Genomic DNA, 22,767 nt, shown 5'->3' with positions numbered 1-22,767 from the left:
TCGAAGCCCAGCGCCCTAGGGCGTGCCGGCTCCTGGAATGCCCCTGAGGGAAGCCTGCTTTCCACTTAGCTATTTAAAACAAAAAAACACACAAAAACGAACATGTAGTTTTCCGATGGCTTCTTCGGGGTCTCGTTCCTCCGTCACAAGCACCCCCATGCTCTAGGAGCCGAGTGGAAAGGCTTGGAGGAGGGCAAGCCCCCCCCCCCCCGCTCTCAGCTCCCGGCTCCCACGACTTGCTGTCAGGCAGCACCGCGGGCACCTCTGCTCCGCGGTGATTGGCCAGCGGCGGGGTCCTCGCGGTCGTCCAATATGGCGGCGCCCAGTGGCGGTGTGAACTGTGAAGAGTTCGCCGAGTTCCAGGTGATGAGGTTTTCCTCACGTGGCGAGCTGGTCTGGCCTTTTGTCCCCAGATCCTAATTCGTGCTTTTGGCCTGGGAGGGAGTCTAGGCAAATTGTGGGAAAATCTGGCGGTCCGAGCTTTTTTTTTTTAGGGGCACCTCTGGAGGTCATGGGGGCTAGGGGTGGCCTTGGAAAGCGAAGCTGCTCAGGGCAGGGAGGTGCCCGAGGTCCTCCGGCTCATTCCGGAGTGGTGAAGCCGAGCTCGGAAGCCGTGGGTAGGGATTGTAACAGTTCAGCACTTCCCTGAACTTAGTGCCCAGCTTCTGCCAGTCCTCGCCCACTTCTGAGTTGAGCTTTTGTGGGAGAGGAAGAAGTGAAAGAAGCCTTGTATAGCTGATAAAACAAAATATTTGGCATGGTGTCCTGTTTCGGTGAGGCAGAATATTTGGAAGCTTAGAGGAAGGGTTAATTCTAATATCTGGTCTGTGCTATTACCTTCTTGATCCTGACACTTAAGGGGAAAAAAATGTATCTTTTTGTACTAAAAGAATTCAAGAATAATGATCTGGATGTTGATCAGTTCGCAACGGAAGTTACCGGTGACGTGTTCTGTTATTAGAGTTGAATTTAAAAAAACCACACACAACCTTTAAAAGTGTATTTTTAGCTAAAGAGTGAAAATTCGTTTCACATGTCATCGTTGACTTACTTAGATGTAATAATCTTAGTACTTTGAGTAGTTGTAGGTAGTGGTATTCTTGAAGAAAACCTCATCAAATCAATTTATTTGACAAACAATTTTGCCAGGAGATTTAATAATTAATATCCGAGTTAAAAGTCAAAACACCTGATTCCCCAGAACGGGCCTTAGTGTGTCTTTAAACCTCCTTGTAAATAAGCATTATTTTTTTTTTGCACTTCTTCACCGATAGGACCAGAACATCCATGAAAATGCTATAATGATGTAAAATGTTACGATAACTTTTAATTTTAGATGAATTTGGTAAAATTGTAAGACATGGTTAACTGGAATTCTCAAATTGTTAATCAGAGTTTACATTCTTAAGAGCTGTTAGATCATTTTGTATGTAAGTCTCCTAACTATGGAAATACTATACTGAATACCAGGGGAAAGAAACTGAAACTTAAGGTTTTTTGTTTGTTTGTTTGTTTTATTGTAAATATTAGGTAGGATTTTACCCCATAATTATGAGGTGTTGAAAGAATTGTACTGTGAATGCTCTTGTACCCACTGTCTAAATTCTGTAGTCAGTGATTTGCTATATCTGCCTGACTGTATTTTTATTTTATGTGCACTGGTGTTTTGCCTGCATGTATGTCTGTGTGAGGTTGTCAGATCTTGGAGTCATAGACAGTTATTAGCTGCCATGTGAGTCCTGGGAATTGAACCTAGGTCCTCTGGAAGAGCAGTCAGTGTTCTTAACCTCTCTAGCTCTGACTATATATCTATTTATTCACCATTTAGTTTATCTTTTAATTTGAGGAGTTTCAAAGTCAGTTGCAAAAATTGAGTACTTTTAAATAGGCTGCATGTATATCATTATCTGGAGTTCAGTGTTTACTTACTAATTTGGAGGGCTATATTTTGCATATGATGTAGTCAACAGGTATTTACAAGTACTTGTCATAGTTTGACGCTGACATATACTTGTAAGGCAAACTTCTATCAACATCAAAATGGAAAAGTTTTCTGATGGGCTTTCCTGGGCAATTCCTGTGCCTTTCTGTCCAGTTCCAACTAGTAGTTTATTCTGGTTTTGTTTTCACACAGCTGTGTGTTTTAAGCCTAAAAGGGTTTTTTAAAGAGTTTTTAACTTTTTATATCTCCCCACCCCCTGCATTGTAGCACTCCCAGAAAATACCCTATCTCCAAAGTGAAATAGAATCCAAAAAAGAAAATTTAAAATTGAATGCTTCAAATCTCATTTTAACATACATTTGAAAATTTATTGGGTACTTTTTTTAGTCTGCTCGAACTACCATAACTATTACAAACTAAGTGGCTTAAACAACAGAAATGTAGTTTCCCGAAGTTTTGGGAGGTTGGAGTTGGGTTTAATTTCTGATGAGGTCTCTTCCTGGCTTGCAGATGGCTATTTTCTCTCCATGCCTTCACACCTTTTCTCTGTGTCTGTGCAGTTGGAGCAGGGTCACTAATGTCTCTTCCTTTTCTAATAAGGACCCCAGTTATGGCAAATTAGGGTTCCTGCCCTGTTGACCTCCACTTATGTATATATCTGTGTATGTATGTATGTATGTATTTGACAAAATCTCACTATGTTATAGAGGCTGGCCCCAATAACCTTGGCTCAAGAAGTCCTGCCTCAGCCTCTCAAGTAGCTGACATTGTAGATGTGTACCTGGTTGTGACCTCCATTTAACTTTCATTTTTGGGGGGGGGGGTGTTCGAGACAGAATTTCTCTGTAGCTTTGCTCCTTTCCTGGAACTCGCTTTCGAGACCAGGCTGGCCTTGAACTCACGGAGATCCACCTGCTTCTGCCTCCCGAGTGCTGGGATTAAAGGCGTGCGCCACCACCGCCCAGCCTAACTTTCATTTCTAAAAGCTCTGTCTACAAGGACTTAGGGCTTTAGCGTTCACTCCAGTATACACAATTTAGCCACACCAGGTATCTACCAGCTATCAAGCTTTAGGAGATACCATGGTGGAGAGGGTATGACATGAGGAGCTTTAAGTGAGGATTCAAATCTGTAGAAGACACTGGAGCTATGAATAAAATGCCTAAGAGCTCATAAAGAAAGAACTCAAGAGGTCACAATTGAATTGGGCCTTAGGTAATACTTGTTGAGTTCTAGGCAGAGGTAATAGCGTGTGGTACATTTCCTGTACAGTCATGCACTGCTTAACAATGGGGATATATTCTGACAAGTGTGTTACAGGTGACTTTATCTTGCACATATATGAACATAATTAAACCTTATATAGGTTTAAGTCAATCCTTGTCATGGCTTCTTGATACAACTGGGATGCAGTAGACATGTCTATGAAGCTGTGTAAGTAGGAAGAGAATACTCTAATGATGGAAAGTATAGCTCCGTAAGTACACAGACCAGTAACAGTCATTTATAACCATTGTCAAGTATTACACTCTGTACATGATGACATTTGATACACTTTTGTACTGGGTGTGGTGGCTCACAACTTTAATCCTAGCAATTTGGAGGTAGAGGCTGTAGGATTTGTCATTTTTGCGGCTTTGGGATGTCTCCTTTCATGAGTAACTTTTGTGTCCTTCTCTTCTGAATTTAGAATCTAAGCTATGTGCAAGATCTAAACATGTGTCAGTCCTTTCAAGAACCTGATCCTAAAGTCTCTCTAGACAGAATCTTTGACTTGTACTTTTATCCCCAGATGCTTCTCTCCCAACCCCCCTTCCATATGGGTCAAGTATTTAAACCCTCGTTCCTTAGGCCTGACTTGTTCCTGAACACATGTCCTTGTCAATTCCGTGCTTCCTGCCCACCCCTGTCACTTTGAAGGACCTTCCTTTCTCTCCAGCTGAGACCCAGGTCATATATCACTTGGACAGAATCAACTCACTGTTCCTTTTCAGAGTGTTTTCTTTCTATTAGGAATATTTGTTCGGGTGCACATAATTGATTTGGGTTGACTTTAAACCCCCAGTCTTTGTCCTAGGTCCTCCTGGAGGTGACATAAGGGCTTTGATGCTTCTTCCACTGGAAGGAAATGGCCCTGGTGAGATGTTTATAGTCTTTTCTTATTCTTTCTCCTTTTTCGTAATCTATAAAATTTAATAATAACTTAAAATTCTCAATCCTGGAGCAGGTGTCATCAGTTCAGATATTATCATTGTATTTTTTATATCTTTTTTAAACTATTATTGTGTGAATGTGTGCATGGTGGGAGCGTACAGGCCATGCACGTGTGTAAGTCCGAGGAGAGTTTGTGGAGTTGCGTCTCTCCTCCCACCTTTATGTGGGTTCCAGCATTGAACCAGGTTGTCAGACTTGCGTAACTTGCACCTTCACCTGCTTGGCTCTGTGCACTTAAGCTCCCTGTGATGGTAGAAATGTCCTACATTTGTGCAGTCTACATGTAGTATTGGTGCTAACATGTAGCTCTTCAGCTTGTTAATATGCTGCTGTAATTGAAGGTTTTAAGAATTATATTTTATCTGTATGGATATTTTGCTAGCATATAAAGGGCATCAGGTCCCCTTGGAACTGGAATTAAAGACAATTGTTAGTTCCCATGTGGATGCTGGGGATGATCCTAAGTTCTTTGGAAGAGTAGTCAATGCTCTTAACCACTGAGCCACCTCTCCAGCCTCCATAACTGAAGGTTTTAAATTACAAATTTCAGTTTAAATAACCTCACATGCTAGTGTCTGCTGTATCAAAAGCCTGACTTTAGATCATAGGTTGGTGATCCACTAGAACACAAGAAAAAAGGAAGATAGTCTACTTGGCAGCCCTCATTTGTAGATTCTGTTGATAAGATTGCAGAAGTAGTGGGTGGGTTCAGGGCTAACAAGATACTTCAGCAGGTAAAGTGCTTGCCCCACGAGCCTTGTTATACCTGAGTTGATTCCCAGAACCTGTATAAACATGGAGAGAACTAAATCCACAAAGCTGTCTTCTGACTACATGCTCACCATGGCATATATGCACCCCCTCATTACCCAATTAATGCAGACAAAGTACCTAATTAATACAGACAAAAATTGTTGTGTAAAGGTGTGAATAGTATGTCCACATTGTTTTATTGGGAGGATTTGTTTATCATGATTAAGTTATAGCCGGTATTCAAATGCAAACGTGGTTAAAGTTCAGCATCAATAAAAGCTCATCAAATGTTAAGCTGCATAATCTTTTGCCTGGATTGCTGTGTCACCCTTCCAGCCAGTCTCCTTATGTCTGTGCTAGTGTCCAGTCCACTCTCTAGGCAGTCCTTTCAGGACACAAATCTGGTCATATAGTTCCACATTCTTAGAGCATTTCACTCATTTTCTGTGCTTCTCAGAAAATATTAAAATCCTGCAACATACCCTCCAGTAGTGAGTCTCAGCTTACACTGTATTTTCTTATGCATTCAACGTTCTATTTTAAGTTGGCTATCATGAGGGGCATTCCTGTAGTTCTTGAGCTCTTAATGATATTAAACCTGCTATAAATTTCCATCCCAGTTTATAACCCCCATACTGTACCAGGCAAGATTAGTGGTTATTAAAAATACCACCAGGACAGGGTTACCTAAAGACATATTTGGTAATTTGTTAATTGTACAGAAATATTACATTTACGGTTTAAAAACAAATCTTTAAAAAATATTTATTTATATGTGTTTTGCCTGCATTTATGTCTGTGTACTACTTACATGTGCCTGGTGCCCTCAGAGTCTAGAAGAGAGAGTGAGATTCCCCTGGAGTTACAGATGGTTGTGAACCACCATGTGGGTGCTAGGAATTGAACCTGGGTCCTCTGGAAGAGCAGCCAATGCTCTTAACCACTGAGCCACCTCTCTAACTCTAAAAACTAATCTTACACAGCCTTACATTTCAGTTTTTATTTCAAAGAGATGAGTTGTGTACAGGGGGTTAAATGCTTTGTAGACAAGAAAAAAACTGTTAGAATTCACCTACTTATCATCATCCTCTTTCTCCTCCTCATCCTTCTCTTTCTTGATCTTTTCTGCCTTGATGATGTCAAGGAGACACTGTCTTGCAGTGCTCTTCTCCATCCTTGGGCTTTTACATTCTTCTGACATCTTCTCTGTGGTGTCTGAGCCTTGGAGTGAGTGGTACAGATTTTAGGACCAAGCAGCCAGTAGTCACCTATTGTCAGGACTTTGGCCAGTTAAGAGTCTGTGCATTAACTTCCACCCACTGCAAAAAGAAGCTTCTCTGATGAAGACAGAACAGCACTAGTCTATGAGTATAAACCTAAGTGTTTAAAAGACATCTTAACGACATGTTCATTTAGCAAAAACAACAGTAGTAGGCTCCCTTTAAGGGGCCATGACCTCTTTAGCCATGGTTTCTTAACCAAGGTTACAGTACCCGGTATGAATTCTGTGGAGCAGGTCTCAAATCCAGTCAGGAAACAGTTGGTTATGTCTTGCCTGGCAAGTTGTTATTGTAATTTATGAGGCCCACAGCTAGGCAAGATTGTTCATGACTTCTTCCCTAGGAGCCTTCATAGCACCTTCTGGCACTGTGAAAGCTAGCCAACAGGGAGGATGCTTCGTACCTAGTCCCATCTTGGTGTCTTTATGTCCTACGACCAAGGTGTATGGTGTCTTCAGCAATTGGATCTTACCATGTAGTCTGCTGGGCAGCCAAGAGTAATGATAATAATGTATTATTTTGGGGGCTTTAGGGCCTCACTGCTTATAGGAGGTATCCTACAGTTGGCATTGGGATTTTTATATAATCTGTGGCTTCTGGGAAGACCATTATCTACCCACCCATGCAGGGTACCTCCTTTAAACTTTTTTTTCCCCCAAGACAGGGTTTCTCTGTATAGCCTTGGCTGTCTTGGAACTCACTCTAGAGAAGGCTGGCTTCGAACTCACAGATCCTCCTGCCTCTGCCTCCCGAGTGCTGGGATTAAAGGCATGCACCACCACTGCCCGGCTCCTTTAAACTTATAAAAAACAAATTATATTTTTAAATAACTTATAAAGTAGCTTCCAAAAGGGATTTTTCCTAAGTCTTAGTTTGGGCTAACACTTCCCTTTAGCCTGTCTTCTGCCTGCCTTCCATCCTGCTCTAGCTTAAACCCCAGGCTTCTCCCCTGGACTCTCATATCCCTTGTGCCCTACTGTCCCACCTCCTTCTCTCTGATGGCCCCTTTCCAGCTCTCTGTCCTCTGCAGGCACCCCAGTTAAACATGCTGGTGTAAGATTTGAAGCTAGAATCTGCACACGAGAGAGAACATCTGGTCTTTGTCAGAGGCATTTCTTCGTCTCCCTGCCCAAAATAGCTCTGAGCTCCAATTTGATCATATCTCATTCCATGGGATTATCTCTCTCTTTCCCACAGTACTTCTCTATCGGTCAGCAACCCAATACAGTGCGAGTTAGTAAAGGATGAACTCTGGTCCTGTCACTGCTGTACTATTCAAAGAAGAAAGTTGCTGAGAATGTTCCTGGCCAAAGAAAACCATCCAAAAAGTACAATTGAAACCCGGCCTCAGAAGATAATAAGTTCACTGTGTACAGAGGAAGAGAATTTGAAGGAGACTGTTGGAGGGGCATATGGAAAAAAGCAGTCCTGTAGAAGGAAGTTAGGTTGGCTTTGTCTGCTACATTTTCCCCTCCTAGAGACAGGATCTTGCTATGTAGCCCATGCTGGCCTCCAACTCATGATTCTCCTGCCTCAGCCTCCCGAGTGCTAAGTTCACAGGCCTGTGTCACCACACCCCACACCCAGCTTTTTTTTCCTCTTTGACTCAACAAGTGACTCATTATTTATTTGGAATTTACTATTCATGAATATTATACTACTACATTATATGGCTTACTATTTGAAATGGTAGTTGCCCAGGGACTATGTTGAGATCGTCCCCTAAGAATTATGGTTTGCGGAGAATACTGTCAACAAAAGTAGACACAGGAAAAGGAGACAAAGTAATGAACTTTGTGTTATTTGCCTGTGGCGTTTCCTTGTGTTCAGTGTTTGTTTTATTTATTATTTGGGGACGGGAATGCCTGTGCAATGGCATTCGAGTGAGTGGAGGTCAGAGGTCAGCCTGTGGGAGTTGCTTTCTCCTTCCAGCATGTGGTCTGGGGATTGAACTTAGGTCATCAGACTTGCCAGCAGGTGCCCTTATCTGTTGGGCTTTCTCACAAGTCCTTGCCTGTGACTAATTAGTCTGTGTTAGAATATATTGTGGAGGCTGTTTTCTTTCTGTATTGAGATCATGAGCAGGCTATTAACGTATTCAGCCGTTGAAGGTGAATTAGTGGTAGGACATAGCTTAGATTACATGCTCTGATTAAATGGACAAAACGGTTATAATTGGCAACACCCTTGACTCCTTCACAGACAGAGTATTTATAGAATTATTAAAAATGTCTTCCAGGAACCTGGGAGATGCTTAGCAATGGAGCACATGTTACATAGTATCCCAATTTCATAAAATATTCACAAGTATGTATAAAAAATAAACCTATTAACATATTACTAATGGTTAACTTACTAATGGTTAATTAGTGGTTAATTACTAATGGGTAATTAAAATGTTTTTTCAAATTTTTCTAAAAGGAAGGTGTATGTGAGGGGGCACAGTAAAGAATCACTGAAATGGCCACTTGGGGAAGGCTCTTATTGTAAATAAGAGAGAAAAAGAAAAAAAGAAGACTGGTTATGACCAGGAATTGGGGAGGGGGGATTGACAGAGACAGCGTGTGAGAGACCATAATGAGAGTTAGGGAATGGGGGAGAGAGAGGAAGATGAGTAGCTGGGAGGAAGGAAGGGCCAGGAGGCTAGTGTGGACTTGGAACTGTGAAACAAGCACCCCGAGTGGGGACAGAGGAAGCCTGAAGGCTGGTGGGCTCTGCCACCATGTCCCTTCTGCCAAAAGCAAGAGAAACGACTCCTTTGGCAGATGGGAACCAATTTCACAAGATCCTGAGGAGTGCTGTCCTTAACTGCCAGAAATCCTTCTGTAGCCCAGCTTGAGCTCATTTCTAGATCTGTGGACATCCTGAGGCTTGACAGATGGTAACACTAATGATAAGGAAAGTTTTTTTTTTTTTTGGTTTTTTTTCGAGACAGGGTTTCTCTGTGTAGCTTTGTGCCTTTCCTGGGACTCACTTGGTAGCCCAGGCTGGCTTCGAACTCACAGAGATCCACCTGCCTCTGCCTCCCGGGTGCTGGGATTAAAGGCGTGCGCCACCACCGCCCAAGGAAAGTTTTTAATACATGAGAGGAAAAAAATGCACGTGCTGGCTTCAGTCAGGGGTTTAGTTCTGCAAAGGAAAGAAAGGGGTATGTTGGAGGAGATGGTCTGGTGAAGCGTCCTCTAATACGTGTCAAGGTTAAAGGCTAACTTGGAAATTTTCACAAAGAAGTGTGTTTGTGGTTTAATAATTGTTTTCTCAGCAGGTTTTCAGTGAAAGTGATGGTTTTTGTGTGGGGAGTATATAAAAACAGAAGTGTAGCCCAGCAGTGGTGGCACATGCCTTTAATTTCAGCACTGGGGAGGCAGAGGCAGGATAATCTCTTGAGTTTGAGCCCAGCCTGGTCTACAGAGTGAGTTCCACATCAGCCAGGTCTACAAAGAGAAACCCTGTCTCAGAAAAACAAAAATAAATATAATAATAAAAAACAAAAAAGAGAGAGAAGTGAGCAGGGCAGTGGTGGCGCACACCTTTAATCCCAGCACTCGGGAGGCAGAGCCAGGCGGGTCTCTGTGAGTTTGAGGCCAGCCCGGCTACAGAGTGAGTTCCAGGAAAGGCGCAAAGCTACAGAGAAACCTTGTCTCGAAAAACCAAAAAGGAAAAAAAAGAAAGAAAGAAAAAAGAGAGAAGGTGTATGCTGTTAGAAACTCAGTCCCATTTTCTGTTCACTGAAGACAGCCTGGCTCCTTTCGTGAGGTGTGAGAAGTGCCGTCTCACAGTGGGGCCGGTCTGTGCTGTGCAGGGCACCCAGAGCTCTCTTTTCGTTTCTCTTATGGGACATGGTAAGTTCCTGGGGATGAAACTCAGGGCCTCACAGGAGGTAGGCAAGTACTACTGAGCAGCATCCCCAGCCACTCAGCAATAATAAATCACTTTTGGTATTATTTTTCTTTGGATTGGGTTTTTGTGAGTTGGAGACCTTTTCCTGGAAAGTAGAGCCTTGAGAAATGTGAACCAGGGTTACTAAAGAAAAGCTAAAACTAATTCTTACTTGTTCGATGAATTAAAGAAAATTTGCTTTGTTTTTAATCACAAAAGTATTTCCAGTCATAGTTTAGAAAGTCAGAGAACTTCGGGGTGAGGCTGGCAGTGTGCTGCTTCCCGTCTGTGAGCTGCCTTGGTTCTGCCCATGCAGGACTTGAGCAGTGGCACTCCTGGTTGTGGAGAGAGAGCCTGTGGTGTGCAGCTTGGAGAGCCCCTTTGGCTGTGTGCTGGAATTGGAAGACACGGTTTGCTGGGTATCATTCCAGACAGTGGGCTTCACTGTTGCGCCATGGAGCTAGACTCAGCCCTCTGTTAGAATGACTATTCCATATCCTACCCAGTAACCTTGTGATAAAGACACTTCGATTGTACTCTGTTTAGCTTGTTTTCCTCGTATATGAAAGAGTTGTAAAAATTCCAAGACTTTTTTCTTTTTGCTTAAATATTTAATTTTCATCACTTAACACTTCATTGAGATTACATTCTTCTTTTTTTATTTTAAATATACATAGGAATTACTCAAGGTGATGAGGACAATTGATGACAGAATAGTACATGAATTAAACACTACGGTTCCAACAGCTTCCTTTGCAGGGAAAATTGATGCCAGCCAAACCTGTAAACAACTTTATGAGTCTGTAAGTGTATCTTTTGAGTTTCTCTTTTGTGGTTCTTTGATATCTTTCTTTGCAGACAAAAGAAGAAGTTAATTGACTTGTATCTGAACTGTGAAGAGCTCATGTCATCTTTAAGTTTCCTTGTGGACACTTGAAGGTTTCTACAGCCCCAGACAGTGTGTGGCATAGGCACAAATCTGAAGAAATGGTTGTAAAGAGTGGGAGCAGAGTTGTTTTGGCCTATGCATGCATGCATGGCCTTTTGCTTAAATAGACAGTATTTATAACCATAAGGACCTTGAAACAGTCAAGACAGGAGTGAGAGAGAGAGGACTTGAATGAATGAATACCAAGAGGCGAGGCAGCTAATGGCAGGAAGAGTGAAAAGCCTTCACACTTTTTATGTCAGGAATGGAAGCATGTGGCAGAAAGGGCTGAGAAAGCCACAGATACTAGTAAATCACCCTTCCAGATGCGTTGACGCCTCCGGGGTGGGGTTGCTCAGTACCTGCTTGAGTCCTCTTTGGAATTTGCAAACGCTGAAGGAAATGGTGGCGCAGCTCTACTGTGGCTTGCTGCTGCCCTCCATTAAGTTGGAAGTTAAGTTCAAATAGCTCATGCCTTTTTATGTTCTCCCCCACAAGTTTACTGTGTGGATTTCTAGTTAGAGGAAAGCCATTATTTAAATCCACACTACAGTTTTCAGGTGTGGAAAAAAGTCATTTTGTGGACAAACTTATTCATATGAATTAAATTTAGAACACTACCTACTGGCATCTAGGTTGTGTTGTTGTGTTTTTTTTTTTTTAAGTATGTCATTCTGTTGAGCAGTCAGGTAAATACTGTGGTTTTAGAAAATTGGATGATGTGGTGGTTAATAAAGATTTAGTCACTTCGAGTGAGGGTGGGTCCAAGTCCTATCGAACCATGAGATGTTTGACAGTTCCCTTATGTCTTGGTGTCTGACTAAAGAAGTAGGAATATGTGATCAGTCTAGGATGCTCTCCTCCTTCCTGCTACCTGTATGATCCCTGCTGTTCAGTTCTTCCCATTTACAGTCTTCTGTCAGCAAACTGATTGGTAGTATCGTGCTTAGCAACATGAATTCTAGGACTAGATCAAATCTCACATCTGCTGCTTCCTAGGGTGGTGACTGAACATTTTGAATGACTTCCTTTTGCCTTAGTTTCATAGAGTTGTAGAAGATTAGTGAACCAAGAAAGCGCTGGTCTATGTATTTTAATATGCTTGCCAAAGTCATTATTATTGGTCATTATTTGATTTTAAATCATGCTGCTCTGGAGATGGAGGCCTGCAGAGCGCCCAGCCAATAAGAGTCACTAAGAGCTTTTGTTGAGTGTCGTCTCCTTCGAGGAGTCTGGAACATCCAAGTTGCTGCTCGTAGTCTCCCTGACTTACGTTAGCTCCTGGTCCAGCTTTTGTGACTGAAGAAAACATTTGCGTTCCCTAATGGTGACCCTTCTTTATAGGAAAGGATATAGGAGCTCATATAAAGCATGAATTTAGTAACTCCAATCTCGAAAGGCTCCTCATAGGAAAAATTAGATAATTCCACAGGTGTGAATATAAGAGGACCTTGAACCGTGACCGATACACATTGCTACCCAAGACAGATGGAGAAAGGCTGTTTACTGGATGGTTACTCTAAGAAGGGGTTATTAGAATCATTCTGTCAGCTCTCCTTGCAATCAACAGACAAAACTGATGTAACCACTAATGTGTGCCTCCGGTTTTCTTTATCAGTACGTTAAATTTTTGAGAAGACCTTTGATGGCATAGTCAAATAACATTCTTTATGTTTCTTTGCTGTAACTAAGATATTCTCCACATCACTTAGTGCACCGCCTCTTCCCCTTGTTAGCAACATGAGACTGAAAACAACCACAAAAGACAGAAAGGAGAGCCTAGCAGCAGGTGTCGAGGAGGGTAGATATAGGGTCCAGGTAGCAGCAGGTGTCGGGGAGGGTAGATGTAGGGTCCAGGAGCACAGTCAGGGAGTGGCGAGGAGAGCAAGGACAGGTGCAGGAGGCGGCAGGGAAGCCCAGCTGGGCACTCAGAAAGGAGGTGTGGGAGTCCTGGCCTGGATTGTGGAAGGAGACAGCCTGGCCTCGTCTTCTGTGCCTTCCCAGGCTTTCCCTCTTAACCTGCTGTTCGGTGATTTAGCCAATCCAACATGTTCTCGTCTAAAGATTCAATTTAAAACATCTCTGAAGTCTCGATTTTTTTTTCTAATACTAAAATCTAACAAGTTAATGTGATTTCCCTCTTTTCATTCCTTTGTCCTTTAGTTGATGGCAGCTCATGTCAGTAGGGACAGAGTTATAAAGAACTGTATAGCCCAGACCTCAGCAGTAGTAAAACATCTCCGAGAAGAGAGAGAAAAGAACCTGGATGACTTAACGTTATTAAAGCAACTTAGAAAAGAACAGACAAAGGTAAGTTGAGCAGACTTTTTGTGTTGAAGGCAAAGATTTCCCAAACATAGTCTTCAAAATAGAGTTTTAATATGCAAAATTTCAGGTAAGTTATGGTTATTACTTTTAAAAATGACCAGGACAGGGTTGGAAGAATGGATCAGTGGATAAATTATTTGCTTTGCAAATATGAGAACTGGGGTTTGGATCTTGACAACCTCTGTAAAAAATTGAGTTACAAGGGCCTGGAGAGATGGCTTAGTACTTAAGAACACTGGCTACTCTTCCGGAGGACCCAAGTTTGATTCCTAGCACTCACAAGTGTCCTAGGCTCACAAGTGTCTATAATTTTGGTTCTAGAAGATCTGATCTCCCTTGCTGGTGTCTGCGGGCACCAGGCATGTACATGGTATACAAATATGCAGACAGAATACCCAAATAAGTTAAACCACCACAAAAGAACCTGGGTGGCGTATCAGCCACCTATAATCACAGCCCTCCAGAAGCGGGCAGGAGGCTTCTGGGCAAGTTGGCTAGCTAGACTAGCCAGAATTGGCTAGAACCAGGTTCATCCAGAGACCCTGCCTCAGTGTTGTCTAGAAAGGACATATGTCATAAACTTCAGTCCTCCACTCGAATGTGCACACTTGTGTTCACACACACACACACACACACACACACACACACACACACACGAATGCACACATGTACAGGAGAGATGGCCAGCAGAGCAATGGCTTGTTATCAGGAGGGCTTTACATCACACTTAGATGTTGTAATGCATACTTTATAAACAGATGCAGTACAGCAGCTAGGGGGAAATTAACATGGAATTGTATTTTATTTCTATTCCTGTGACGTTTTCCAGTGTTAAAGACAAAACATCAATGCTGACCAACCCCATATCAGAAGCTCTGTGGAAAACATCTGTGCCTGCTTACTTGAAACATTTCTTCATGAATTTGAATTTGAAAATATTTACCTCTTTCATTCTGTAAGAGTCTGCTGAAATAGAATACAGATTCCTTAAGTTCTAGCTATTGCCCTCTTGAGCCATAAAAACAGTTCTAGTTGAATGTAGTCAACACCTCAGTGTGATGTCCACCCAGCTCTGTAGACAGCAAGGGTTTTGGCCCTCTCTAGATTACCTTTCTAGACTTAACTGCATCCCTGCAGTGGTTTTACTTCAGAAAATATTTTGGTCCAGCTAAGTGGCAGATAAGGATGCCTGCTGCCAAACCCGAAGACCTGAGTTTGATCTCTGGAACCCACATGGTGGAAGATGAGAACTAATTCCCATAAATTGTCCTCTGACCGCCAGACCTGCTCACTGTGGACAGACAGACAGACACACAAACACACCCCACACAGTAAATGAATGGATGAATGAATGAATAATAAACAAGTGTGATTGTAAAAGTCAAGTGCTCACTCAGGGTTATGTGAAAGGAAGCTTCCCCCATGTAGTACAGGTAATGAGGCAGAATCATTGCTCTGTAGCCCTCGTTTGTGGCTTATCAAGGAAACAGTTGTGCTTTGGTGTTCTGGGAGTCAGTTCCAGGACCCACCCTTTGCCCACCAGGGACACCAAAGTCCACAGGTTCGCGAGTCCCACGTGGAAAGTGGCGTAGTGTTTGCATTAACTTTCTCCCTTCAGCCTCCCTTGTGTTTTATGCCATTCACCGATTGCTGACATCAGCTAATACAGAGTATTCAGGTTTGCTACATGTGTGATTCTCCCCCAAAATATTTTTGACCCCCAGTTACTTGAATTCCTAGATTATACAGAGAGCTGACTATAGTTTATTACATGGAATACATTGCCATCCTTTTTTAAAGGGAGTTTTAGGTATCATTGTAATTTCATGTAATTCCAAACTTGAGAGAAAGGTGCAAAGCAATGTGAAGAGCTCCCATGCAGAACGTTCGCCTCGTCCCCTTGCTGGTGACAGCTTTACAGTCTTCACCTTCCCTCCCGCTCACCTGTGTGCACATGCGTACTCTCCTCTGGAGGATTCCGAGCACTTGTTAGATATGCTGGGTTTTGTTTTCAGTTATTACTTGTGTGTGTGCTCCCTCAGAGGACCACTTGGAGAGGTGGCTCTTTCCTTCCAGCACTTGATTGCCTGGGATTGAACTCAGGTCATCAGACTTGGCAGCAAGCACCTCTGCCCATTTGGCCATCTCACTGGCCCCATTGGCTGTTTCTCAATAACAGGGACTTCTCTTACATGACCATCGCACAATTGTCAATACAGTCGTCTACTTAAGAGAGCACAGTGGGCCGCTTATCGTTCTCGTGGGTCAGGTGACTGAAAAGGCGGTGTGGAACTTGCTTTTTTAAGTAGTTGTAGAACTTGGTTGGCGTTTGTTTAGCAGATGTAAGCAGCTGCACGGGGGCACACAGCATGTGGGCCAGGCTGCTGTGCTTTCTCAGTTATTCTGCTAATTCAGTGTTTCCCTGGAGACAGCCTCCACCTGTGTTTGTGTCTCTCTTGGTCCATGAATACGGCTCAGGTCTCTGTTCCATACTTGCTTTTTCATCGGGCAGTGATTGGTATCTCCAGATGGTGAATTTGTTAAAATATAAAATAGCTCTTGTCTCATCCCTTGATAGTCAGGATTATTTGTATATCATTTTATAAAGTTGATCAGGGTCTAAGCTGCTTTGAGATTTCTATTTCTTGAGAGCATGACTGCAAACCTGTCCTCCACTATCAGGAAAGATCATCCTTTCCAACTAATTCATCAGCTTAGCTAGTGAAGGAGGAAAGGGACACAGGCTGAGCCATCCAGATAGCCCAGTGGGTCCTGCCTGGCCAGGGATGGTGTGAACATGCAGCAGCCATATCATCCTAACATCCTGGATTTTGTTAAAGATGTTGACAGGGCATGTGGGGCAGGACTGCTAAGTCATATAAATCAGAGTAGAGCTCCCCTTGCTAGTGAAGTACAAAGTTCAGCTAAGCCCTAGTATTCAGGAGTGACTGTGTCTGTTTGCTCAGCTCTCACATCTGCCCCTTTGCCCTCAGTGCCTGGAAGGTGTGGCCACAAGGACTGCAGGGAGGGGCCTTGGAAGCAATGGGGAATAAATGTAAGGTCTGCTTCCCAGGCAGTAGGGCACCTGGGAGTAGTGCGGCGGGTGGGGGAATGCGGCTGTGTATCTTCCTGTGTGGTTATGGGCTCTGAAAGAGAGGTCTTCAGATGTGCCGGCTCTGAACCCCTCATTCGCTGAGGATGAGAGACACCAACTGGCATCTCTAGTCACAAGCCAGTGAGTGGTTAGGATTTAATAACCTTTAATTATGGGACATACCATCTTTAAGACTCATCCTCCACAAACTTTGTACAACCTACTCAAGCCTTTTGTATGTTAGGGTTCCTGTTTTTATATTTTCCATTTAGGAAAATTCCAGTCATTTTCTTTTACTATATAAAATCCTTTTTATCTAAAACAATCTCATCCTCATTCCATCCTCCTTTTCAAATATGAGCTAGTTTATTCTGGAGCTAAATATGAGTGCCCATAGCCTGGGAAACTTGGAGCTAGATCATCCCAGGTTTCATGTTCCATCATGAAAGCAATTTCATGGAGGTTTTTTTTGGGGGGGGTTTCGAGACAGGGTCTCCGTAGTTTTGGTGCCTGTTCTGGATCACGGTCTATAGCCCAGGCTGGCCTCAAACTCACAGATCCTCCTGGCTCTGCCTCCTGAATGCTGGGATTAAAGGTGTGCGCCACCACCTCCTGGCTCATGGAGTTTTTTATAGTAATAGAACCAAAAAAAGTTTTTTCTTTGTAACTTTTCTTAACCAAAAGTTCCCTCAGATTTACCACCTCCTTAATATTTCTCTGACCTACTTATTGTTTCTTCTTTAAATAAGAGCTGAATCCAAATCATATATGTGGCAAATTAAGATTATCTGTACCCTATTGGTATCAAATTTCCGTTTTGGTTTTTTTTTTCCCTTTTTCTTTCTGTTGCTCATCTTAGGCAAACTTCTTAACTTTTTGGACTTTGTAGTACCCCTCCAGAGGTGGGAGTCCTACGGAACTTGGGAATTAGAAGTTTTCCATCCCCACAAGCACCTGCAGATGTCTGTATCTTCAGCAGTCAGCACTCTTTGTAGACAAGAGAGGGCAGGACAGAGCCGGCCGGGAAGCTTGCTCACATGCTAGCCTTGTAACCACAGTGGTGGGTGCTGAAGATGTTTCTTGTCCTTGATGTGGCAGTGGACAGTGGGAGGCCAGGTTTCTGAGTGCATCCTGGCGTCTCCATCATCCCGTATGTGACACCGTCAGATTGGGAGCTCCAGTATTTAGCAGGAATCAGTCGGGGAAGCTCTTTTGAGGCAGTCAGCTCGAGTTCCCATTAGGAGCCCCAGGCAGAGCAGAGTGTCCCCAGTGACCTAAGAGATTGTAACAGGTAGAGATAATGTGGAGATAACCTCACCAGCTGGGCCCTCACAGCCCAGCAGGAGCTAGCTCCCTGAGGAAGTGGAGGCAGTCGCTGCTGGAGTTCCCAGGGAGCTTTCTCTCCATGGCTGAGCTCCCCACTGCCCACTGCAGGCACTTTTCTGTCCTGAGATAAGCAGTGGGTCCATTAGAAATGGCTTCCTTTCGGGTGTTTTCAGGGAAACTTTTCACTCTTGGGCTGCTTTGCTGTTCTTCTCCTCCCTGTCAGAGTTGGGCAGGCCAGCCCATTCCTAGACACGGGGCCTTGGGGGATGGATAGCTTGAGATAGACATGCTGGGGTCTGAATTGTGGAGGGCAGTGCTTCCAGACCAGTGTCTCAGAGAGCTCAAACAAAAGGGGCAGTTTACTAATATAATGTTTATTACACGTGCTCTTCTAAATGTTATTTTATCTTTACATTGGATGTGATGGATGTCACGGATGTGGGTATGGTCGCTTATGCTGGTGTGTGTGAGGCCAGAGGTTGATGTGTTCCTCGATCGCTTGTCCACCTTATTTTTTAAGGCAGGGTCTCTTACTGAACCGGGAGCTTGCAGTTTTAGCTGGATTGGCTGGCCAGCAGTTCCCCGGGATCTGCCTGTCTCCACCCCACTCCCATTCCCCAGCACTGGGGTTATAGTTTTAACTCTTTACAGTTCAAAATTTCTGTTTTTTTCCTTTCTTACAGTTGAAGTGGATGCAGTCCGAACTAAATGTCGAAGAAGTGGTAAATGACAGGAGCTGGAAGGTAGGAAATAATGTTGGTTCTGTAGAGAAACGGAACCAGCAAGGGGCAACCGGGGAGGGCAGGAAGTGTAGGACAGAGGACCCGGCACACTGAGGGTGACGAGTGCTGTTAACTTCTGTGTGGAAGCACTACAGCTTACAGGCAGGCAGGATTCTGTGACCTACCACAGAACGGATTGCATGCGTCCTGTGGGTCTCCCGACACTAATTATGGCGTACATATAGTCAGAGTTTTTAATTGTAGTTAGCTGAGAACTTTCAAAGAAGTTATTTGTTACAATTAGCCTTTTGTGCAGTCACTTTCCCAAAACCAGAGTTGCTGGCATTATTCTGTAATTGTGTCAGTTAATATTCGTTGAGTCTCATAAATGTAATCACACAGGGAACATTAGTAGAGAGGAAACACTCAGATAAGTTCTGGAGGAGGAAAGAACAGGCGAAATGAGCTCCACCACACTCTAGCTGGATCTCTCTGACCTTAGAGACCAGCTGCTGGCCACTAACTTCTGACATTTAGTAACTGTTTATCTCTTCAGGAGTTTTGTTGTAGAAATAGTTTTGTTTCAAAATTTTCACACACAAAAAAATTAATCATTAAGCAGAGGTGATGCTTTGGCATCTTGGTATATAACCGTCCAGCTTTTTTGTAATGCATGTTCAGACTTGTTAACTGTTTTTAAAAGTCATAAATGAAATCATCATCTACCTACTTGTAGCCAGTGTATTTCCTGAGTCATTACATAATTACATCCACTTTTAAAAAAATACAGCATGTGAAGGCATGAATAAATTATGGACTATAAATTGGCTGCTTTATGGCATTTCTTTATCCTGTCTTCCTTGCCAAAATGTAGCCTATACTTGTCCTTGCATCAGCATAGGGCTATGCTGCTTGGAAGATTTTTGGCAATGTTTGTCTATGCATACCTTCTCTGAAAAAGTCATAAGTTATTCTGGGACTATGATGGGAGAGGGGTCTGGTTGAATATCTGGCTTTAAAGAGCCAGTCCAGAGGATTTCAGTGCGTGGAAAGTGTGGTAGATGGTAGAGGGAGTGAACAATTTTGTATTTGATATCCCAGGTGTTCCTCAATATGATGGGATTACATTCCCAGTAAACCTAAGTGTTCCCAAGACACTCAACAGTGGACTACACTTAAGTATCAAGAGAGAATATTCTTCTGTGTTTCATTAGCCCACAAAATAAATAAATAAATAAATAAAATCAAAATTTAGCCAAAATACCCATGCTTATAAAAAATTAGACATTAGCCGGGCGTTGGTGGTGCACGCTTAATCCAGCATCGGGAGCAGAGCAGGCGGATTCTGTGAGTTGAGGCAGCCTGGTGCTACAATGACTCAAAAGAAAAACACAAAAATTCGAAAAAAAAAAAAAAAAAAAATTAGACATTGTTAATGTATATAATGGAGTTTTTTGTCTGAATCTGTCAAATGTTAATGGACTAGACATTGTTAATGTAATTCTTGACTGTATGATGGCCTGTAACTCCAGCACTTGGGAGACTGAAGCAGGATTGTGAGTTTGAGGCCAGATCGAGATACATAGTAAGTTCAAGACCAATATTAACTACAAAGCAAGACCTTGTTTCAAAAACCAAATTCAAAACAAACACAGTTATTAAAGGGTGTTTAATAAAGGTATTACAGTGGCCAGGTGGTGGCTCACATGTTTAATCCCAGCACTTGGGAGGCAGAGGCAAGCAAATCTCTGTGAGTTCAAGGCCAGCCTAGTCTGCAGAGCGAGTTCGAGGACAGCCAGGGTTACACAGAGAAACCTTGTCTTGGAAAAAAAAAAAAAACACAAGCAAATAAAGACAAAATGGTGTACAGTTAACACCTGCCTCGTGCTCTGAGGTCTTCCACATGGAGGGGGACATACTTATGCTTATGTCTTCTCTTATATTGAGTGTGTCTCCTTTGTTGACAACAGAAGTATTCTGTATGTGTTTTTCTTAACACACATCAGAAATCTTTCCATGTAAGAATGTTAACAACTTACGATTTTTAAACCTTTTACTCCCATGAGTGGCTCTACCAAGATATTTATGTAGCATAGCCCCATTTAGTCATGGGCATTGTCTTAACACTTACATTGTTTCAGATTTTAGGAAGCAAGGTGAACAAAACAAGAAATACATAAATTCACATAATTTAGCAGAAGACAGGTCCAGCCAGCAAATGGCCGTTGAAACTGTCTAGTCATCATGCTTAATTTGGTGTGCTAAAGAAACTTACTGTTTCCTGAGCCTATTGACCTAGATGAGATGGTAACATCCTCCTAACCTATGATCTGGATTTACATCCTGGTTTATACAGGATGACTGGATGACTTCTCTTTCTGTTTGAACATCGTAGGTGTTTAATGAACGCTGCCGAATTCACTTCAAGCCTCCAAAGAATGAGTAGAGAGAGTTTTTTTTTTTTCCTAAAGACCTGGTCATCTCATCAACTAAGCATGACAGATGTCAGCAGGGCAGGCTCCCGAGGATGGTCTTCGAGCCAGAAGGCCAAGGCCTTTGGTTGACTTCAGCCCCTTTTAGCCAGGACCTCAAATCTAATTCTCATAATTATAAAATAATCAATTGCTATTTTATACTGATTCTGTAAAAATGTTTTGTAACTATTAAAATAATTTTCTGACTCCGTGTATGTACTTATTTGGTGGCTTTGCAAGTTGAGAGAGCAGGTTCTCCAGGTCATTGTGCCTGCTTGAGTTTCACAAATGGATTGGAATGGATGTGGACCTCTTTAAAGGGGCAGAATCAGGCGGAGAGGGGGTTAGTGGTTAAGAGCACTGGCTGTTCTCACAGAGGACAAGTTCGATCCCAGCACCCACACAGTACTCACAACTGTGTATAGCTCTGGTCCCAGGGGATCTGACGCCCTCTTCTGACCTCTACTGATCAGCAGCAGGCACACATGTGATGCAGTCATACATGCAGCCAAAATACCCATGCTTATAAAAAATAAAATGAATCAGGCTGGATCCTATATATACAAACAAATTCTAATTTTCCTTTTTAAAAAGGGGCATTGTGACAGGTGCCTGTAATCCAATCCCTTGGGAGGCTGAGATGGCCAGCCTGTGCTGTAGAGTGAGAACCGGTCTCACAAAACAAAAACTTTTGAATCAGGCTGTGGTACTGCACTCCTTTAATCCCAGCACTCGGGAGGCAGAGGCAGGTGGATCTCTGTGAATTTGAGGCCAGCTTGGTCTACAGAGTGAGTTCTAGGACAGCCAGACGATACAGAGAAACCTTGTCTCAAAGTACAGAACAAGAGAAGAGCATTTATCTAGTTTTTACATATAAAACTGCTTTGGGCTAGAATTGTTTTCTTGATAGTTTCTCATGGGTACAAAAGAGAAGCATCCATGGGAAGGGGTAGATGACTAACAAGAGCCCTGTTGTTGAGTACAGGGCTCCACCAGTGAAGGAAAGTACATGGTAGGGTGGGGTATTAGCTTAGAGGCCGCAGAACAGACCGTCACAGCTTCACTGCTTAATGTCATACTAGTAATATTTGCTGTGTCACAGTCCTAGGCTTCCAAAGTCCACACAGGTTGGACTGGACAGGGTTCTTTGCTCAGGGTGTGGGAGCTGAAATCCAGCTTGGAGTGAGACTGGCGTTTGTCTGAGTCCCCAGGGAACACTGCTTCTGAATTCCTTCAGCTTGGTGGCAGAGTGTAGAGTGAGTGAGTTGTAGAAGCAAAGTCCCCGTGTACTTGCTGGCTGTGTGGTACCATTCCGCCAGAGGCCACCCGCATTTCTCAACACAGGGCAGTCTCTCTGACTTCCTTTTCTGCTGTGAGCCAGACAAGCTGCCTTCAAAGGGTTTGTAATCAGCTCGACCACAGTGCTGCTGCTTTTCTTGAACTCAGTTGGTTAATCCGCACATGACTTTTGTCACGTAATGTAGCTGTCACAGATGTGATTAGCAGGACATAAGTGGTGCCAGTTTGGATTCTGTTTACAGTCGCCATCTAAACTCAAGCCACATGGCTCGGGCTTGTCTGGCTTCTGGTAGGCCTGAGCCTGCAGCGTCTCGACCTTCATCAGATTATGTTCCTGGAAGTTAGCCCTGGCAGCGTACGCGGTCCTGTTTTGTTGATAGAACATTTACTGTGGGTGTTTGTTGGGGATACTGAGATATTCCTTTAGGACTGGGAGTGTCACTCAGGAGAATGCTTACCTAATAGTAGGAGGCCGGCTTTGATCCCCAGCATGACAGGGAGAGGGAGGGAGTGAAAAGGGGAGGGGGA

At 43.2% G+C, this 22,767-nt stretch overlaps 1 protein-coding gene across 3 annotated transcripts; it reads left to right on the top strand.

The window, feature by feature from the left end:
• The first annotated feature begins 36 nt into the window (after positions 1-36).
• Mix23 (mitochondrial matrix import factor 23) lies at positions 37-21,155 on the top strand. 3 transcript variants are annotated; one of them, XM_028862644.2, is made up of 5 exons: positions 222-363; positions 10,746-10,871; positions 13,160-13,306; positions 18,428-18,487; positions 20,862-21,155. In XM_028862644.2, the coding sequence occupies exons 1-5, from the start codon at positions 313-315 to the stop codon at positions 20,910-20,912; spliced, it is 435 nt and encodes a 144-aa protein (XP_028718477.1). In that variant the 5' UTR covers positions 222-312; the 3' UTR covers positions 20,913-21,155. The 3 variants fall into 3 exon arrangements, with proteins under 3 accessions (XP_037065674.1, XP_028718477.1, XP_028718476.1); XM_028862643.2 differs by lacking the exon at positions 222-363 and adding an exon at positions 4,020-4,079; XM_037209779.1 differs by lacking the exon at positions 10,746-10,871 and having other exon boundaries at positions 37-363.
• Positions 21,156-22,767: the final 1,612 nt, after the last annotated feature.

Source organism: Peromyscus leucopus, chromosome 12 (assembly GCF_004664715.2).
Source record: "Peromyscus leucopus breed LL Stock chromosome 12, UCI_PerLeu_2.1, whole genome shotgun sequence".
NCBI classification, from domain to species: domain Eukaryota; kingdom Metazoa; phylum Chordata; class Mammalia; order Rodentia; family Cricetidae; genus Peromyscus; species Peromyscus leucopus.
Note: the sequence above shows the minus strand (reverse complement) of the source record. Positions and strands in the feature narration are given on the sequence as shown.

Excerpts from the sequence above, each read along its gene's own strand:
- Mix23 (XM_028862644.2), top strand. The coding sequence starts at position 313 with ATGGCGGCGCCCAGTGGCGGTGTGAACTGTGAAGAGTTCGCCGAGTTC. Across the intron at positions 10,872-13,159 it reads GTAAACAACTTTATGAGTCT|TTGATGGCAGCTCATGTCAG; the intron begins GTAAGTGTATCT and ends TTTGTCCTTTAG. Across the intron at positions 18,488-20,861 it reads TAAATGACAGGAGCTGGAAG|GTGTTTAATGAACGCTGCCG; the intron begins GTAGGAAATAAT and ends TGAACATCGTAG.